This window comes from Leucoraja erinacea, chromosome 31 (assembly GCF_028641065.1).
Source record: "Leucoraja erinacea ecotype New England chromosome 31, Leri_hhj_1, whole genome shotgun sequence".
In the NCBI taxonomy this organism is placed as follows: domain Eukaryota; kingdom Metazoa; phylum Chordata; class Chondrichthyes; order Rajiformes; family Rajidae; genus Leucoraja; species Leucoraja erinaceus.
This window is the reverse complement of record NC_073407.1, coordinates 20,317,945-20,337,723: the sequence shown is the minus strand read 5'-3', so window position 1 is coordinate 20,337,723 and position 19,779 is coordinate 20,317,945. Positions and strand designations below refer to the sequence as shown.

Sequence of the window (19,779 nt, the reverse complement as noted above, 5' to 3'; positions counted from 1 at the left end):
TGCTGACCGGTTGCATCGTGGCTTGGTTCGGCAACTTGAGCGCCCAGGAGCGGAAAAGACTACAAAAAGTAGTAAACACTGCCCAGTCCATCATCGGCTCTGACCTCCCTACCATCGAGGAGATCTATCGCAGTCGCTACCTCAAAAAGGCTGGCAGCATCATCAAGGACCCACACCATCCTGGCCACACACTCATCTCCCCGCTAACTTCAGGTAGAAGGTACGTTGTTAATGCATTTCGTTGTCAATGCATTTCATTGTCAATGCATTTCGTTGTCTCTGTACTGTACACTGACAATGACAATTAAAATTGAATCTGAATCTGAATCTGAAGGTACTGGAGCCTGAAGACTGCAATGTCCAAGTTCAGGAATAGCTACTTCCCCACAGCCATTAAACTCAAATGAAACAAAACCCTGAACATTAATAGACCATTATCTGTTTATTTATTCATGTGTGTGTATATTTATATAATGGTATATGGACACACTGATCTGTTCTGTATTCATGCCTACTATATTCTGTTGTGCTGAAGCAAAGCAATAATTTCATTGTCCTATCTGGGACACATGACAATAAACTCCCTTGAATCTTGAATCTTGAATCTATACCTCTGTTCCCCTTCAAACTGATACAATGAAATATCCAGGAATGTATCCAGTTGAAGAGCCTTGACATGAGATCCACAAAACAGTGATTGCAGTGAAATTCATTTTTCTTTCTACCACAACAAATTTCAGACTCTCTCTCTCAAATCTCAGCTAATTTATGAATTTTGATGCATCTTTCCCAGCTCAAAGCTGGGTGATCTCACAGCCTCCACATTCCCTCCCCTAGGAATAAAACTCAATGTGTAGGAAGGAAGTGCAGATGCTGGTTTAAACAGAAGGAAGACACAAAAAACTGGAGTAACTCAGCGGGACAGGCGGCATCTCTGGAGAGAAGGAATTGGTGATGTTTCGGGTCGAGAACAAGGGTCTCTCCAGAGATGCTGCCTGTCCCGCTGAGTTGCTCCAGCTTTTTGTGTCTATCTTAAATCTAAAACTCTGCTGGTTTTACCTTCACTCGCACCAAGACTCATCCCTTTGGTCGCTGCTTCCACTTAGCTCCAAAACATCAGGATGTCCTCTTGCTTACCCTTGACTTCAATCACTGTACCATTTGCAGGCCAACATTTAGCTGCTAAACCATATGTGTTGGAATTTCACTTCATGCCTTTCCCCTACCCCAACTAAATTCCCTCTCTACCTCTTTCTTTCTTTATGTCCCTTAAAAGATACACTTCAGCAGTCCTTAATATGTGGCTTTGCACGCCTTGTTGTTCAACTTTGCTTGATTAAACTCTAGTGAGATATTTTCACAATGTTAAAACCGCTGTTCAGTATTAATTCAAACTCACATTCTGTAAATGGCTCGATTGTAATCATGTATCGTCTTTCTGCTGACAGGATAGCCCGCAACACCAGCTTTTCACTGTACCTCGATACAAGTGTCAATAAACTGAAGTGTATGTCATTCAAACCTATTCTATATACAGGTGTCAGAAGTTATGGGGAGAAGACAGGAGTATGGGGTTGAGAGGGAAAGATAGATCAGCCATGATTGAATGGTGGAGTCATCTTAATGGGCCGAATGGCCTAATTCTGCTCCTATAACTTATGAAATAATGGTTGGTTGTTCAATCAAAATAATCAACGATAAGTCTACAAATTCAACATACACTGACATTTCAACTAATCCATCATGCTCAACGCTTTGATGAAGCCTGACTGACAGATTGTCCAGCCCTATGGATGCTGTTCCTGTTAATACCCAATTTCTAATTCATATTTGTTAGATGTTACATGACAGTCTAATAACTTTTCCACAGAACCAAGAGAGTTTAAAGAGATCACGGGAACCAGGCCCCAGTGGATTTAATGGGAGTGCAGGATACGGGACCCAAGTGAGTTAACGGGAGCGTGGGAAACATCACCCAATAAGCCGAATGCCATGATCAATGGGATAGCAGATTATTGTTTTACTGCATTTACGATTTGAAACAAACGCTGGTAGTTCAACAACTCAGTCTGAACTTACCATGAATATGCACGTCCGTTCATGACTTAAGGGGACAAATTTACAATATTGTCCCATTTTCTCTATTTCAACATAAAGATACTGACAGTTACTCTGTAGAAAGATATACAACTGCAGGAAGACCCACCCAATGCTGACTGACTGTCAATAGCAGTCATCCGATCTATCAGATAGATCTACATCTAACTGCAATTGGCAACTCTCCACGGTGGACGTGCCCCACAGTTGGAGATTCTTTCTTTCAGGTGTGACTTGCTGTCATCTCTGGCGGATTCTAAAGAACCCCATGGCACTAAATTGAAAAGAAATGGGGCCAGTCAACTATCGTGCTGTGGCTACCAATATCAGGATCCATGGGAATTGCTGTGTACAAATCACTGTTATATTTTCTGCTTTAGAAATACTTGATTTAAAAAAAATTCCTGGGGTATTCTTAGATAATGAAAGGCACCGTAACATGCATAACATAAAAGATGATGAAATGATCATAACATGCAAGCCTTTCCTTGCTCATAAGATTTGTTTGTAAAGTGGGTCTTGTGATAATCAAGTATGCAAGTGAATATTTCTATACCCTACCAAGCCTTTTTAGTGTGAGCTGATGTGCCGGTTCTATGCATAAGATCTTGGTACCTGGAGGGATGTCGTATGTAGCAGCTTTAGTCAGGCTCAAGGACCCTCTCTGATAGTCTCCGCCATTCTCCAATGGAGTGTCTTCTTGCTTCATGTTCACGGTCAGGGATATTCGGCCCAGTGGAGGGGCCCGTGTTTTCTACTGGAGACCATATGGGTAAATCTACAGAGAAGCAATGAAAGCTCATCAGATTTCTGACATCTTACACGGAAGAATAATATATTCACACCGATATTAACTCTTGACTCGGCACGGCAGCGCAGCCCTAGAGCCGCTGCCACACAGCACCAGAGACCATGTTTTGATCCTGACCACAGGTGCTGTCTGCATGGAGTTTGTACGTTCTCCCTGTGACCACTTGGGTTTTCTCCGGGTGCTCCAGTTTCCTCCCACACTGCAAAGACGTACAGGTTTGTAGGTTAATTGGCATGATATAATTGTAAATAGTCCCTAGTGTGTGTAGGATAGCGTTAGTGTGCAGGGACCACTGGTCGGCACGGACTCGATGGGCCGAAGGGCCTGTTTCTGCGCTGTAACTCTAAACTAAACTAAACCTAATCTCACCTCAGCTCTCTTTGTAAGGAAACTGGGCCAATTTTAATTCAGCTATAGGCCTTTCCTTGTGTGAAGTCACTCCAACAATGTAAGTGGTTTGCGAATAATGCCTGTTACCCTCCACCTTCCATTCAACAAGTCAACAGGTCAGATTTGAATACAACTGATTTGAATCCGGTACCTTGGTTGAACCGCTCAATGCTGCAGCTTTTGATATTATGTTTAAAAAATACACAAGATTTTAATATTAACACAAAGAAACGTCACAAGATCTTGTTTCTTATTGTCTAGTTATGTTGGGGAAGGAAAAGAGAATGCATTTCTAAGTGGCATCTATAGAGTCACGATGTCCTGACCAAGGAAGTATATTTAAAGTATTATAAGGAAAAGAATCATTGCAGCTAATTTGCAGGTAACACAACACTTGCCAATATAGTGATAGACTGCAGTACAATATAGAAACATAGAAACATAGAAAATATGTGCAGGAGTAGGTCATTTGGCCCTTCGAGCCAGCACCACCATTCAATATGATCATGGCTGATCATCCAAAATCAGTACCCTGTTCCTGCTTTCTCCCCCTATCCCTTGATTCTGTAGGAACCTAAGAACTATATCTAACTCTCTCTTGAAAACATCCAGTGAATTGGCCTGCACTGCCTTCTGTGGCAGAGAATTCCACAGATTCACAACTCTCTGGGTGAAAATGTTTTTCCTCATCTCAGTCCTAAATGGCCTACCCCTTATTCTTAAACTGTGACCCCTGGTTCTGGACTCCCCCAACATTGGGAACATTGTTCTTACATCTAGCCTGTCCAATATACCTTAAGAACTGTGTATGTTTCTGTAAGATTCCCTCTCATCCTATAATCAAGCCAGTGGAATAGGCAGATGTATGGCTGACAAAGAGAAATATGAGTGGTGGATTTTGTTGGGAAGAATGGGAACATAGAATATAGAATAAAGATGCCGTTCGAAAAGGAGTGCAAGAGCAAAGGGAACCAAGGAAATGCGTAGATAAATGTTTGACAGGTGGGAGAAAATGGTTAATAAGGTGTGCACAATTCTGGCTGTATCAATATGCACTCTTATGAAGAAAGACTGGATAGACTTGGTTTATACTCTATGAAGAAAGACTGGATAGACTTGGTTTATACTCTATGAAGAAAGACTGGATAGACTTGGTTTATACTCTCTAGAATTTAGGAGATTGAGAGGGGATCTTATAGAAACTTACAAAATTCTTAAGGGGTTGGACAGGCTAGATGCAGGAAGATTGTTCCCGATGTTGGGGAAGTCCAGGACAAGGGGTCACAGTTTAAGGATAAGGGGGAAATCCTTTAGAACCGAGATGAGGAGAACTTTTTTCACACAGAGAGTGGTGAATCTCTGGAACTCTGCCACAGAGGGTAGTTGAGGCCAGTTCATTGGCTATATTTAAGAGGGAGTTAGATGTGGCCCTTGTGGCCAATGGGATCAGAGGGTATGGAGAGAAGGCAGGTATGGGATACTGAGTTGGATGATCAGCCATGATCATATTGAATGGCGGTGCAGGCTCGAAGGGCCGAATGGCCTACTCCTGCACCTAATTTCTATGTTTCTATGTTTCTAATAGAAGTCACGGAGTATATAGCCATTATGCTGAACCTTTATAAGCATCGGTCTGGCCTCAACTGGAGTCTTGTCATCAATTGTGGTCACCACATTATAGAGAGGGTTTGAAGGTAACAGAGAGAATTCAGGAAAGATTCGTGAGAATACAACTGAAGGATGGATCCGGGGATGATGGATGCTAATTCAGGAAGGATTAGATCGCCTCCGTTGCCATGCTGTGAGAACGGAGAGGTCGAGAAGGAGTTTCTGCCCAGAGGGCAGAAACTCCTTCTCGAACTCTCCGTTCTCACAGCATGGCAATGGGGGCGATCTAATCCTGTAATCTCCTACCTCACCAGGAACTAACAAAGACTGTAAACTCCGACCTCACCAGGGACTAACTCTACTGTACCATTCTACTGTTTTTTTTAAATTGCTGTTTTTTTTTCCTTTTGCCTTTTTCCTTCCTCCCACAATATGCAATATGTAAAAGAATATGTGATTCTGTTCCATTCTGTCTGTTCGTTTGTTTGTTTGTTTTTTGCACAAAGTCCACGAGCATTGCCACTTTCCATTTCCACCGCACATCTCGTATGTGTATGTGAGGAATAAACTTGACTTGACTTGCTCTCTTTCTTTGGAGAAGGCTGTGGGAAGACAGAGTATAAATGGACAGAGTGGAGTATGGGCGGGTGTTCGTTTTGATCATCATGTAATCATCAGGCAAGAGGCACATAAGCCTTAAGCCCAACAGCACCAGGTTCAGGAACAGATATTTCCTACAACAGCAGGTTCTTGAATCATCCCGTACAATCCTAATCCTACCTCAACAGTGGAAACCTACGGACCACCTCTGGCACTACCATGGACATTTTTTCTCTAATTGGGTTTTTGCACTAATGTCTTTCTTTTTGGACAGCTTTTTATTCTTTTCATTGTCTTGCAGAATTTATGTGTAAACTATGCATAATTATGTATAATTCATTTTTGTGTGTGGTCTGTTGTCTAAGCACCTGTGATGCGGCTACTAGCAAGATATTCATTGTATCCAATGCTATTTTGTTGACGAAAAATGTGCCGGTTCGAATTTTGTTCCTTGCTGTTGTTGGTCTATGGCAGTTCATCATCTTGTAAATTGATTAAGCTCTTTAAGGGCCCGACCACCTCATTTAATTAATAATATTTATTTTTTAAGCATTAGTAATCTTTTTGTCATTTAAAAAATGTGAAATTTTAGTTTTTAACTTTTTGGACCTCAGGTACAACACCCCGTGCAGATAGTCACTAAAATAGCACTGATTGTACATCTGCAGAGATTCTGCCTTACCCGCTGAGTTACCCCAGCATTTTGTGTCTATCTTCAGGGTGGACAGGTGCAATGAGTGTGACTGTGGTGTTGCTCTCGTCTCTGCTCCAAGATAAGACTCTATATTTTTAAGAACTTTGAAACTTAAAGGAGACAAGATGGCAACGGAAACATGGGGACTCTTTGTGCACTGCCTCAGTGTAATCTATTATTCTTCCACTACAAACGTTGCAATTTTGTACTTAGGTATATTTGCACTTATGTTCAGTAAGATTTTACTGAACTGTATGCAAACAAGGAATGTCACTGTATTTAAATGCATGTGACAATAAAATGCCATTGAACCATTGAAACCGGTGTACAAACACCTTGTGGAGACCTTTACGCTGAGATACCTATCAGCTAACATGGTGGACGCCCAGCTGTTTGGGCATCTGGACTTCACCTCTGAGTTTATCTTCAGACAATATTCCAGCGGAGTTGCCGCAAAGGGATCATAGTCGTTTTTCTCATTTACTCCCCATTAAATTGGGAAACCATCACCAATTAATCCTGCCAAGACTAACAACATGCCCTCGTACCAAAGGAAACTATTTATTCAAATCTATCACAAAGTATTTTATAATTTTAAACATCCTAATTAAATCAATCCTACCTTCCTAATACAAATAAAGGCAAGGCATGTTCTCACCATCAAGCTCTTTAATCCCCTGTTTAAATCTGGTGAATCTGTGCTGCACTCTCTCCAAAACAAACGTATCTGTGCTGAAGTGCAGCAAACAGAATAAAATCTAGTTATTCCAGTTGGATTCTGTTCAAGTTCTGTACAACTTCCTCCTCATTGTATTCATGATCTTCTCTGGGAGAGATTGTGAATAGATTTGCATAGACTTATGCTAAGGACATGACGATTTAGTTGCAAAATGGAGAAATATAGTACGTTTATATAATATTTTCCATGTTCTCAAAATGACTCGGGACATGTTATAACCAATCAAATATTTCATCCATGTAGGATATCAGCAATATAATGACGATGTTATTGGTTAAGGGATAACATTAGTGAAAACACAGGAAAAACAATCTCTCTCTTCTTCAGAACAGAGCCTAACGCCCCTGTCCCACTTAGGAAACCTGAACGGAAACCTCTGGAGACTTTGCGCCCCACCCAAGGTTTCCGTGCGGTTCCCAGAGGTTTTTGTCAGTCTCCCGACCTGCTTCCACTACCTGCAAACTCCGGCAACCACCTACAACCTCCGGGAACCACACGGAAACCTTGGGTGGGGCGCAAAGTCTCCAGAGGTTTCCGATCAGGTTTCCTAAGTGGGACACAGGGGCATTAGGATGCTTTTAGATGGAACAGGATCTTCATTTACTCCCTCTTTGTGCGCTCTTCCCAGAGGATCTATTTTCATTTGATACACTTGCTTTACTCTAATTCTCTTTTCTACTTGTAAATACAGCAACATTTCTAAGTTTTCTAATTATATTCTCTTCAATATTCCTGCAGGTCTGACAATCCCACCATTCATCATCCTTCCATAAGTTAGAGTACTGTCCGATTCACATCTATCCCATAGCGGACACTGGATTTTGTGTATGGAACTGCTGCGCTGCAATGCTGAGAACTATATTCTGCACTCTGTATCTTCCCCTTTGCTCTACCATTGTATTTAAGTTTGTCTTGATTGTATTAATGAATCGTATGATCTGATTCTGATTGGATAGCATGCAAAGGAAAGCTTTTCACTTTCACTCGACAGATGCGACAATAATAAGCCTAAACCTGAGACTAAAGTTTTAAACTGAGTTCAGTGATTTAGATGGGATTTAAAGGATAATATTTACACCCAGAGAGTGGTTGAAATCTGGAGCACCCAAGAGGCAGGTGGAGGTGTTACAATGAGCAGTTGGAAGTGGGGCCCCAGTGCAGGCAAATGGAATTCATGCAGGGAGGTATTTGAGGGCCAGCATGCATGCAGTGGGCCGAAGGGTCAAGTTCTGTGCTGCATGACTTTAGGTGGTTTAAAAGTAGAAACAGGGAACTGCAGATGCTGGTAGTTGCATAAAAAAAGCAAAAAGTGTTGGAGTAACTCAGCGGGTCAGGCAGCATCTCTGGAGAACATTGGAGATGTATTAGATCGGGCCACTGATGTATTTGTCCCATGAACTGCACACAACACAATCTTCGGGATATTAATATATCCTGACTATATATTCAGGATATAAAATCTCAAATTATGTTATATATAATATAATATAATTATTTGATATATATATTTGTGAATATATATTTTTTGTTTATATATTGTTAATAAATAAGTATATAGTAATATATTTTAGTGGTCTGAGAAGGCGCCGCTACAATATAATATATAGATACTTATATTTATAATATATATTATAGTATATAATAGTATATTATATTATCGTATGTGCTTATATATAGGGAGGTTTCACGGCAGTCGCGTCACGACCCATGACCCATCCTGTTGCTACGCTACTCCCAATGGATTACAAGCAATGTACTGCAGGTAGGCACTGACCATTGTTTTCAGCGTAGCGGGCCCGTTAAAACCCGCCAAAATTGTCAATTTTTGCGCTGTAAATAATTATGGAAATTGGGATAAGCGTGAGAGACATTTAGCCTACTTCAGATTTCCAAAAGTGAGGAGAAATGACGGTAGATAGAAGCGAGAGCTGAAGGGACAACAGCAGCCATAGTGCTTGGCAAACATTGGCCGTTTGCTCACTGCATTTCATCAACTAAGGCATTATTTGTGTTTTTTCTTGATTCCTTTGACATCAAAAAAGTTTCAGAAGTGATAAACCCCCCCTATACTCTATAATATGTAATTCAATATGGCAATCCGGGCGAGCTCAATCCACTTCTCTGGGACAGAATTGTGAAGTGGAATCAGAAGTGTCCTCGCACTATCGCAAGCACCTTTCCCGGGCGAGCCAGCGATCACTTGCCTGTGGCGGACTGTTCTTCTTGTTTGTTTATATAACAGAGTGGAGCCTCCTTCACTGCCCGGGTTATGCAAATCTCACTACCCCCTGGCTGCAGTTGGGATTACAGTTTTCAGACTCGTCCCCCTCATGAAAACACTGTCACAGGTACTGGTCACGAAAGGATAATGATCTCTCTGTTTACTATTAGCAACACAAACCCAACTGTCTGCCAAAACCCTTCTCCTATTGAAGAGATTAATAACAATCTGGTCGGGGTTTACATGTAAACACTTGATTCTTGGCTGGTTGAGCATTTATTTCGGCAGTTTCTTCTTCCCTTTCACCTATGATTTTTGGCTGGAATCTGGTCTCCTAGCTTCCAAGTCTCTCTTCAGTGCACCCTCCACATAGAACTAACTGCCTTCCTGAACTCAGACTCTACCTGCGAGTGTTTGAGTGTCATCTGATCTCCTTTAACCCTCCCACCCTCTCCTGTCATAGGTCACCCGAAATGTCAATTCTGGCAATTTTCCCGCCTTCCAAAACACGACTGGATATTTTTTGGACAGTCAGTCAAATAAACCTCTTGACATTTTCCATCAACTTCAAGAATTAATTGAAAAGTGTTCAAAGAATTTGTTTTAAAAAGCAATGTGTCTTCCATTGCTGGTAGCCAAACAAGACTTTTTTTATACAGTTAATTATACAGAAATGACCAGATTTGTCCAATTTCACAATTCTGCTAGCAATGGCACAAGAATAAAAGGGACACAATCTTAAAATCTGTATTTGTGGAAGAGCATTTCATATTGCTGTCACCCTTTGCATGTTCCCGAGTATTTAAACTTCAGAGTATGGCTCAGATGTGAAGGTTGTGTACTTTGTTGCCTACAAGGAAAAAGGTTTATTCTTGTGTCCATTTAAAAATCAGAAAATTCTCAATCAAATCATTCTTTAATCTTCCATATTCCAGTAAACACAAACTGTGTTTATTTATGTCCATTAGTCCATTAATTATAATAAACTTTATTACGGACTCGAGGTCCAGACAAGGGACAACATTACATAAAAATGCATTGCATATTAAAATATATCATAAAGTACATATAACATCTTAGTGCATTAGTTATAAAAGCATCATAAATTATATTAAAAAAAGCACTAAACCATTCAATAAAACCATTGAACCACACCTGTGGAAGGTCGCCATTTCTTTTCCAGGTTCAATACTCACAATTTATAAAGTCCTTCCGATCTTTATTTTATAAAATTCTAATAACACTTATTCCGCTTCATCTTACGTTTTCCATTTATAATAACTAAGATTTGTTCCAGAAGAATTTCTGAGTAACGGGGCAGTTAAACCAAGGTGAAACAAGGGGCTTTCAGAGAGACCAGAAAAGGAATGCAGTGAGAGAGAGAAATAAAATCATGATGATGAAGAAGAGAAATTGGAAGACAGGAGGAAAAGTACTGAGATTAAAACAGCACTGATGTCATAATCAGTTCATGAAATCCATCTCCCACATTCCCCACCCCATCATGACAAGAAACATGCGATAACACCTCGTATTCCCCACGGCTTACAGGAAACAGGGTCTAGTCACTGAGTATTACTGATTATTAATTTTTTGGTTTATTGTTGATTGTATTTCTATTTGTTGAGCTATTGCTTTAATTGGGCTGTGAAGCTCTCGACTTTTGAAACTCACCAACAGGAGGTGTCAACACCGGCTCCAGGTTGTTTGACACTTCATCATCGTTGTATCGAGGCTGGTTAAAAGAGCCAGTTTTTCTGCTTTTCACCAGGAATGATTTTGGCATTGTGAACTGTAGAGCACTGGGGAGGGGAGGGGAGGGGAGAAAAGAATGGAAAAAAATGTTTTCAAGATCATAAATTGCATTTTCCAAACCTGATGAAGGACATTCAAATCATTCACCCCAAGTGTCCATCCATAAACTGCGAACAATCTCTCCCACTCCTTCCCAACCATCCCTCGACAGGTCACTTCCAAGTCTTGATACGCTAACAAAAGGTGTGAGTAGGTTTATATGAATGGATTCAGCGATATGCATCTTCAGTTTCATTGATTGAATTGAGTGGCTTATAGAAACAGGCTCTTTGGCCACTGAGCCCAAGCCGACCGTCGATCACTTTGGTTCTGTTTTCCCACTTTTCCATCCTCCCCCCACACAATTTACAGAGGCCAATTGACATATAAACCTGCATATTTTGGGGGGATGTGGGAAGAAACCGGAGCACCTGCAAGAAACCCATGCGGTCACAGAAAGAAAAGGGACATCATCCATGGTCAGGATCGAACTCGGGTCTCTGGCACTGTGAGGCAGCAGCTCTACCAGCTGCACCAAGTTGCCACTGGCGAGGGATTATAGAGAGAACAGAGAAGCTTGGCTTGTTTTCCTTTGAGCACAGGTAGTTAAGGGGGGGGGGGGGGGGGGGGGGGGGATTAAACTATGAAAGGGTTTTAACAGAGTAAATAAGAAGAAACTGTTTCCAACAGCAGAAATGTCACTTCGGATTTGATTTAAAGTAATCAGTAGAATAAACTGAAGTATGATGTTCTTTTTTTAACAGCACGTTGTCAAGAGGCCAAGCAAAATGTCTGCTTTGACCTTGATCAGCATCCAACAAACTGATCTCCTCTGGCAACCCTCTGGCTAAGCACAATTGGCATGAAACAAGTAGGGAAAGCGAACTCCAACAGGGTCCTTCTGACAAAAGCGCGGAGAACATTTACTTATCAAAACCCATCAGAAAGGTGACGACACCCCTGGTCCAAATACTGACAAGTGAGGGGTCACAAATAGGCACATAAAGCGGGTCAGGCAGCATCTCTGGAAAAAGGGAATAGGTGACGTTTCGGGTCGAGACCCTTCTTCAGATTCTTGAGGGGTTGCAAGTATCCAAGTAAAATTCAGTTGGCTCCATTGCGCAGGCTATTTCATTTGCAAGCTCAATATCAGACTCCAGAAACAAGCACTTGATTCCGATCTCTATCTCTGGAAAAGATTAAAAAGTGGACAGTGGGAAAGGTTCAAAGGTGTTCTCACAGCCTCCTTGAAAACAAATGTCAACTAAATTACAAAAGAAAGAGGAGTTGAGAAGCACCGAGGTCCACGTGTCAGGAATGAAGATGGACCGCACCACCTCACAAACTTTCCACTTGTTCAGTTCAGTTCAGTTTTATCTGTCATATGTAGGTTAACACAGGGTCAACGGTACAATGATATTACAAGGATAAAATTAAGGGTAAAAAAAAAGATAAGATAAAAATGACATTGGTAGGTTTGTCCTGTTAGAAACTCATTGCCCCATCTATAAAGGAGGCTGTGTTTCCCACATCAGCCTTAGATCAACTTAGATTCCACCAGAACTGGAGTAGAACCAAGTCATCCTTGATTTTGAGGGATTGTCTACAGAGATGATGATGATGATGATGTACTTCCTACAGCTCCATTGGCTTGAGAATGGTTCCCATAGATTGGAAGGTCGCAAATTTAATCCCACCGCGTAAGAAAGGGGGACAAAACAAACAGATAAATAAATAGAAACAGACCAGCTAGCTGCTCATTGGTTAATATGAAAATGCTACTATTAATGAAGTCATGAAATGACTAGAAAATAATAACAGGACTAGATGGAGCCAAAGGAAAGGGAATCATTTTATGACAAATCTAATAGGATTTGTTGACGTTGTAACTAGTAATAGTTAATTGTGAACTTGTCGGTATGGTGCTTTTATACTTCCAGAAGCCTTTAACAAGGTGCCACACAAGAGGTTAATGGTAAAAATAAATAGGAATAGAGGATCTTTTAAGTTATGAGCGATTAAAAGGTGTTGGTATTAAGAGGGACATAGATAAGTTAAAGTTAATATGTAGCTACCCCGCGACATTAGGAAGGCAAATAGTAACGACCTTTATAGCGTAAGGATTTGCATGCAGGAGCAAAGTAGCCTTATGGCAATTACATACAGTCCTAGTGAAGTTACACCTAGTATATTGTATACAAGCCTGATCTCGCTGATGCAATAGAACTAGAGTAACATAGGTCCATTACATCGATTAGCAGAATGTCAGACGAGGAGAAATTAAGTAAAGTGGATGTAGGTTTTCTATAGTTTGAAGAATGAAGAACAGGACCTTATAAAATAAATGTCTGATTTGTGTTTCCTCTGACCAGGGTGAACAGGAGCCTGTCATTCAAGAAAGAGATGAGGAAAAGCATCTTCACTCAGTGGGTAATGTCCGTTCAAAATGTTCTATCCATAAGGGTTGAGGAGACATGATTTAGACTAGAGTTTAGAGATACGGTGTAGAAACAGGCCCTTTAGCCCACTGAGTCCACTCCAACCAGCAATGATCCCATACACTAACACTAGGGACAATTTACAATGTTACCAAACAAATCTGTACGTCTTTGTGGGTGTGGGAGGAAACCGGAGCACCTGGAAAAAACCTATACAGTCACAGGGACGACTTGCAAACTCTGTACAGACATCACCTCTGGTCAGGATCGAACCCGGGTCTCTGGCGCTGTAAGGAAGCAACTCTGCAGCTGCACCATCGTGCTCTGAGTGGATTCAAGGCAATGGGGCAAGGTAAAAATGTGGCTGTGACCTTATTGAAAAGTAGAACAGATTTGAGGAGTGGACAGCCTGCCCTCTTCTAGATTGTATATGTAAAGCTGTTTCAAAGAAGCAGCAGAGTCACAAAGGGAAAAGTGGCCTTATTCTGTGTTGGCTCATCCGGTAACTCACCAACATATTCCACCCCGCCAGGCTCAGTCACCAAAAGAGATGAGAAAGGGAGGAAGCACAATGGAAAATCTTGGCAAAAGTAAATAATATCTAATTGTTATTTTGCCGTTGTGCTTTCTTTCTCTCTAACTTCATCATTTCTTCCTTACTAACCCCCCCCCCCCCCTCCCCTGGCCTGACGGAAGATTATTGACAGAATGAGGAGGCTCAAAAACTGGCTGAGGTTTTCCTGTGCATTTCTGACATGTTGGCATTTCAATGTATTTCAGGCATATTTGTGGTTTTTTCACTTGTGTGTCTCGTAGACTGGGGTGTTCAGTATTGGTAAAAAATAACCAGCCCAACCAATATGACTATGAAATTTGTATAGAGCAGTATGTTGTATTAAAAAGCATTAATAGATTCCCAAATATACTACGACCCCCAAACTGTATAAAGTCTCTGAAACTTTAGAACATTCACAAAGGATAAAGTGGAAAGTGGTGCACCCAGAAGAAACCTGTCTGGTCACAGGGGGACAGACACAAAATGCTGGAGTAACTCAGCGGGACAGGCAGCATCTCTGGAGAGAAAGAATGGGTGACGTTTCGGGTCAAGACCCTTCTTCAATCTGGCATCAGTCTGAAGAAGGGTCTCAACCTGAATCGTCACCCATTCCTTCTCTCCAGAGATGCTGCCTGTCCCGCTGAGTTACTCCAGCTTTTTGTGTCTATCTTAATTGTTTCTTAAAATCTCTATATCCTCATTTAAAAAAAGATGAGTTTGATATAAAACTTTTTACTGCCTCAAGTGATTTATAGTCAATGATATTCTTTCCTCTAATCCGTGCATCCATGAAGTGACACTCCCTGATAAATACCATGGAAGAAAGTTTAAGCTTTCAAGATTAAATGATGGATCCTACTAATTTGAGGAAGGACATTCTTGCTATTGAGGGAGTGCAGCGTAGGTTCACAAGGTTAATTCCCGGGATGGCGGGACTGTCATATGCTGAGAGAATGGAGCAGCTGTGCTTGTACACTCTGGAGTTTAGAAGGATGAGAGGGGATCTCATTGAAACATATAAGATTGTTAAGGGCTTGGACACATGCTAGAGGCAGGAAACATGTTCCCGATGTTGGGGGAGTCCAGAACCAGGGCCCACAGTTTAAGAATAAGGAGTAAGCCATTTAGAACAGAGACGAGGAAACACTTTTTCTCACAGAGAGTGGTGAGTCTGTGGAATTCTTTGCTTCAGAGGGTGGTGGAGGCAGGTTCTCTGGATGCTTTCACAAGAGAACTAGATAGGGCTCTTAAAAATAGCGGAGTTAGGGGATATGGAGAGAAGGCAGGAACGGGGTACTGATTGGGGATGATCAGCCATGATCACACTGGCTCGAAGGGCCGAATGGCCTACTCCTGCACCTATTGTCTACTGTCTATTGGAACAAAGCAGGAAAGAAGAAAGATACAATGAACAGTCGATGCTGGGTTCTTGATGCAGGATTGGCCAGGTTTGGAAGTTCCAATCCTGACACCAGGATGTTCCAAGCAATTTACAGCCAATGAGCCAACTTTGAAAGATCATCAATGTTGTTAACTAGACAAAAAGGAGCAGCTAAGTTCCTCACAAGTTCATGTCTATAAGTCTTAGGAGCAGAATTAGGCCATTCGGCAGAGTTATACCTGTTGACACTCAAGACTATTTTATATAGAACATGGAAAGGTGCAGCGTTGAAACAGGACATTCCGTCCACAATGTCGGTGCCAAACATGATGTCAAGACTCATTATTTTATAAATTCTAGGAGCAGAATTAGGCCATTCGACCCATCAAGTCTACTCCGCCTTTCAATCGTGGCTGATCTATCTTTCCCTCTCAACCCCAATCTCCTGCCTTTGCCTCATAACCCCTGACACACTTGCTACTCAAGAATCTATCTATCTCTGCCTTAAAAATATCCATTGACTTGGCCTCCACAACCTTCTGTGTCGACGAAACATAGAAACATAGAAAATAGGTGCAGGAGGAGGCCATTCGGCCCTTCGAGCCAACGTTGCCATTCATCGTGATCATGGCAGATCGCCCCCAATCAATAACCCATGCCTGCCTTCTCCCCATATCCCTCGAGTCCACTAGTTCCACAGATTCACCACGCAAGGTACCACGACCGATTGGCAGCATGCAAAATAATAAAAAGCTTTTCACAATACACAAATGTGTATAATGATATTAATAAATCAAAACCTAAAAGAGTAAATATTGGCAAGGCACTGAAGAAAACTCCTTACTAAAATAACACTAGCGAGTCTACACTGGAGCCCCGGAAAGCAGATGGGACTACTAGGGCCCAGCTACTTGCCTGGGGAATAGCACCTCTGACTAACCAGGCACTGTGGCTTCTGTGAGTCAGCGGGGTTATCAAAATCATTCGGATTTGAATAGGCAATAAAATGCAACTAATGCACCTGGACTCTCTGGGGTGAGGTTGAACTCATGTTTGGATGCCCGAAAGATAAGAAAGCGGCCACGCTGCCACGGTTGACGGAAAACCGCGTTCACGATTAAACGATGGAGTGGTAACTCAGCGGATCAGGCAGCATCTGTGGAGGGAATGGGCAGGCGACGTTTTGGGTCGGGAGAAACGAGACAGTCTACCCCTCCCTCCGGCTGTACATCCCGCACCCCCTCTTCTGTCCTTATCCGTAACCCCCTTTGTCTCCTTTTCACCTCTGACTTGGATTTCCTTTCAAATTTCACTAGGGAAATCTTCTTTAATCTTCTGAAATAAGTTTATTTCCTCAAAGGCAAACTATTATCGAGTGAGCTCATCTCATTCTTGCTACAATTGTCCCGTTGAGTGAAGGGATGAGAGGGGTGGAGGGGGGTGGGGGGGTATCAGTGTTCCCAATCTAAGTCTGAAGAAAGGTCATATCCATGTTCTGGAGAGATGCTGCCTGAACTGATGAGTTAGACAATAGACAATAGTTGCATGAGTAGGCCATTCGGCCCTTCGAGCCAGCACCGCCATTCAATGTGATTGTGGCTGATTATTCCCAATCAGCTGTCTTTAAGAGCCCTATCCAGCTCTCTCTTGAAAGCATCCAGAGAATCTGCCTCCACCGCCCTCTGTGGCAGGGAATACCACAGGCTCACAACTCTCTGTGAGAAAAAGTGTTTCCTCGTCTCCGTTCTAAATGACAGGTTTACTAAATGGCAGTTACTTTAGCACTTTGTGTCCCGACCCGGAGATTGGGAGAGGAGAGAAACCGGCCTAGGTGTCTGTTCTTCATCAGGAGTGAAACGCTGCCTTCCTGCGGAACTGTGATTGAATTAACACCAAGATCCCTGCGAACACCTTTACACTCCCGATAAAACACAGCGGCTCGGGCAGCGGAGGAATGGGCAGGCGACTCGTCCTTCTACACACCTTTACACCTGGTGTGTTGGTGCTATTTCGCCCTCTCGCTAGAAATGTTGAGCGTAGTTTGAACAAAATCACCGGATTTGTGTACATTAGGATTGTTATTAAAAAATTAAGCCACAATTAAATGGACAAGTGTTTATTTTTTTCAATATAAATCCTGTACTACAACCTGATGGCGTTTACATAGCGAAGTGAAAATTGACATGGTAATCTCAGCCAAACCAAGTAATTCAGTCGTTTAGACAAATAGAGTCGCACGGAAGATAGACACAAAATGCTGGAGTAATTCAGCGGGACAGGCGGCATCTCTGGCGGGGAATGAATGGGTGACGTCTCGGGTCGAGACCCTTCTTCAGACTGAGACTCAGGGGAGAGGGAGACACAGAGATATGGAAGGGTAAGGTGTGTATACGAGCGCGGGAACAGGCCCTTCTGCCCATCTTGTCCATGCCGCCCAAGTTGGCAAAGTGGACTAGTCCCATTTGCCTACATGTGGCTCACAGCCCTCTAAACCTTTGACTGTCCAAATGTTTTTTTTTTTAAGTTTTCATTATATCCGTTTCGGGAACTTCCTCTGGCAGTTTATTCCAGATATGTGTGTGGGGAAAAGTTTCTCCCTGCGATCCCTCTTAAATCTCTCCCCTCTCACCACGAGTCTATGCCCTCTAGTTTTAGAATCCTCACCCCTGGGGAAAGGAACAGCGAGCGGACACTTTATCCATGGCCCTCGTGATCTTGTACATCTTAGTAAACCTGCTGAGCTATATGCAAAAAAAAATGTATTTCACCGTACCTGCTACACGTGGCAATAAAGAAGCAATTGAACTATTAAACTCACCCCTCAGCCTCCAACACTCCAACACTACCCAGCCTATCCAACCTCTCTCTGCAATTCTCTACAACTAGCCCGCAAGCCCAGGCAACATCCCGAGGATCTCTTATAAATATATCATTCAAAAAAACAATTGACCACGTTGATGGGGAGTCCTTTAATCAACCCTAGTTAAATCGGACTTGAGAACTGGGGAGAAATTGGAATTGGGGGCAAAGTGGGATTAGTTTGCTGTTGATGCACCGTGAATGGGGAAAGATTTGCATTTGGGGAGATTTGGGTTTCTTGGGAGACTATTTCGAGGCGATATCGATATTTAAAGTGGATAAGATCGAGAAGAAATCGGGATTTGGGAATAGTCTGCATTTGTTGGGAGAGGCGAGAAACTGGGATTGGAGAAAGACTGGATTGGGGAAGACTGAGTTGGGGAGAGACTGGGATGGGAGGGAGGGGGGGGGGGGGGATAAAATCGAGGGAGGCTGGGAAAGGGGGGGGGGGAGACGGGGATGGTTCTTTGAGACTGTGAGGGAGGGGGGGAGTGGGGGGGGGGGGAGGTCGAACTGGCTTCAGCAGAGACAGGGACCAGGATAAATCTACTATTCAGGTCCGGTTACCTTTCAAATCCGATTCATAATCCGCCCCGAGCATAATACACAGACCAAGACTATTCTGTAGCATTTAAGAAGGAACTGCAGATGCTGGAACATCGAAGGTACACAAAAATGCTGGAGTAACTCAGCGGGTGCAGCAGCGTCTATGGAGCGAAGGAAATAGGCAACGGAACGTTGCCTATTTCCTTCGCTCCATAGACGCTGCTGCACCCGCTGAGTTTCTCCAGCATTTTTGTGTACCTACTATTCTGTAGCACACGTTCCCGTGGACCACCATTCCATGGACCACATTCATCGCCCTCTGTAACATTCATCGCATGCACCTCAAACCCCAGCCCGTCCGCAGGGTCCCGACCCGAAATGTCACCCATTTCGCGACTGGAGCAACTCAGTTGGGTCAGGCAGCATCCGTGGCACGTTCTCCATAGATGCTGCCTGCCCCGCTGAGTTACTCCAGAGTCTTTTGTGTTTTTTTGTTGTTGTTTGTAAACTAGCATCTGCAGTTCCCCGCGTCCACACAGACGGGTTGCTTGGCTGTTCCTTGATCTTGTCTGCGTCCCGCTGCGTTTTAACACTCACCCAGTTTGGAGGCTGCAGCCGGGACGTGTCGCTGAACCCCCGTGTTGGTTGCTCCTGTGTGAATTGTAACCGGAGTCCGAACTCCCGGACCTGCGGGGCAGGTTGCACCTGAAGTTGTACTAAAACTCTCGGCTCACTCTGCATGTATTATCTACGCGTTCAATTCAGCTGGGTTCTAATGCTTTGGCGTTTTCTCTCTCTCGTTTTTTTTTATTTTTTAGCCCGCCCTGATTTTTCAATCTGATAATTATATTCTCCGCAAATCTGTCCCCCCCCTGCAAGTCATGCGTGAGCCAATAGCACGGGGAGGAAAGGGACAAGGCTGTTCTGACGCCGGGGAGACTTTACAGAGAGGAGAGAGGTGCAGACACAAACACGGGACAATGTCCAGAGTTATAGAGTTTCACAGAATAGTCTAACACAGCGAGCGCTGGAAATCTAAAATAAA

The 19,779-nt window shown here is 42.8% G+C and overlaps 1 protein-coding gene across 1 annotated transcript in view; it reads right to left on the bottom strand.

The window, feature by feature from the left end:
* LOC129712072 (zinc finger protein Gfi-1b-like) overlaps positions 1 to 19,530 on the bottom strand; it is a 34,802-nt gene extending 15,272 nt beyond the window's left edge. The window contains 4 exon segments of the mRNA XM_055660246.1: positions 2,713 to 2,800; positions 2,802 to 2,875; positions 10,835 to 10,962; positions 19,332 to 19,530. Coding sequence (XP_055516221.1) covers positions 2,713 to 2,800; positions 2,802 to 2,875; positions 10,835 to 10,946 — 274 coding nt within the window. The 5' untranslated portion in view covers positions 10,947 to 10,962; positions 19,332 to 19,530.
* Positions 19,531 to 19,779: the final 249 nt, after the last annotated feature.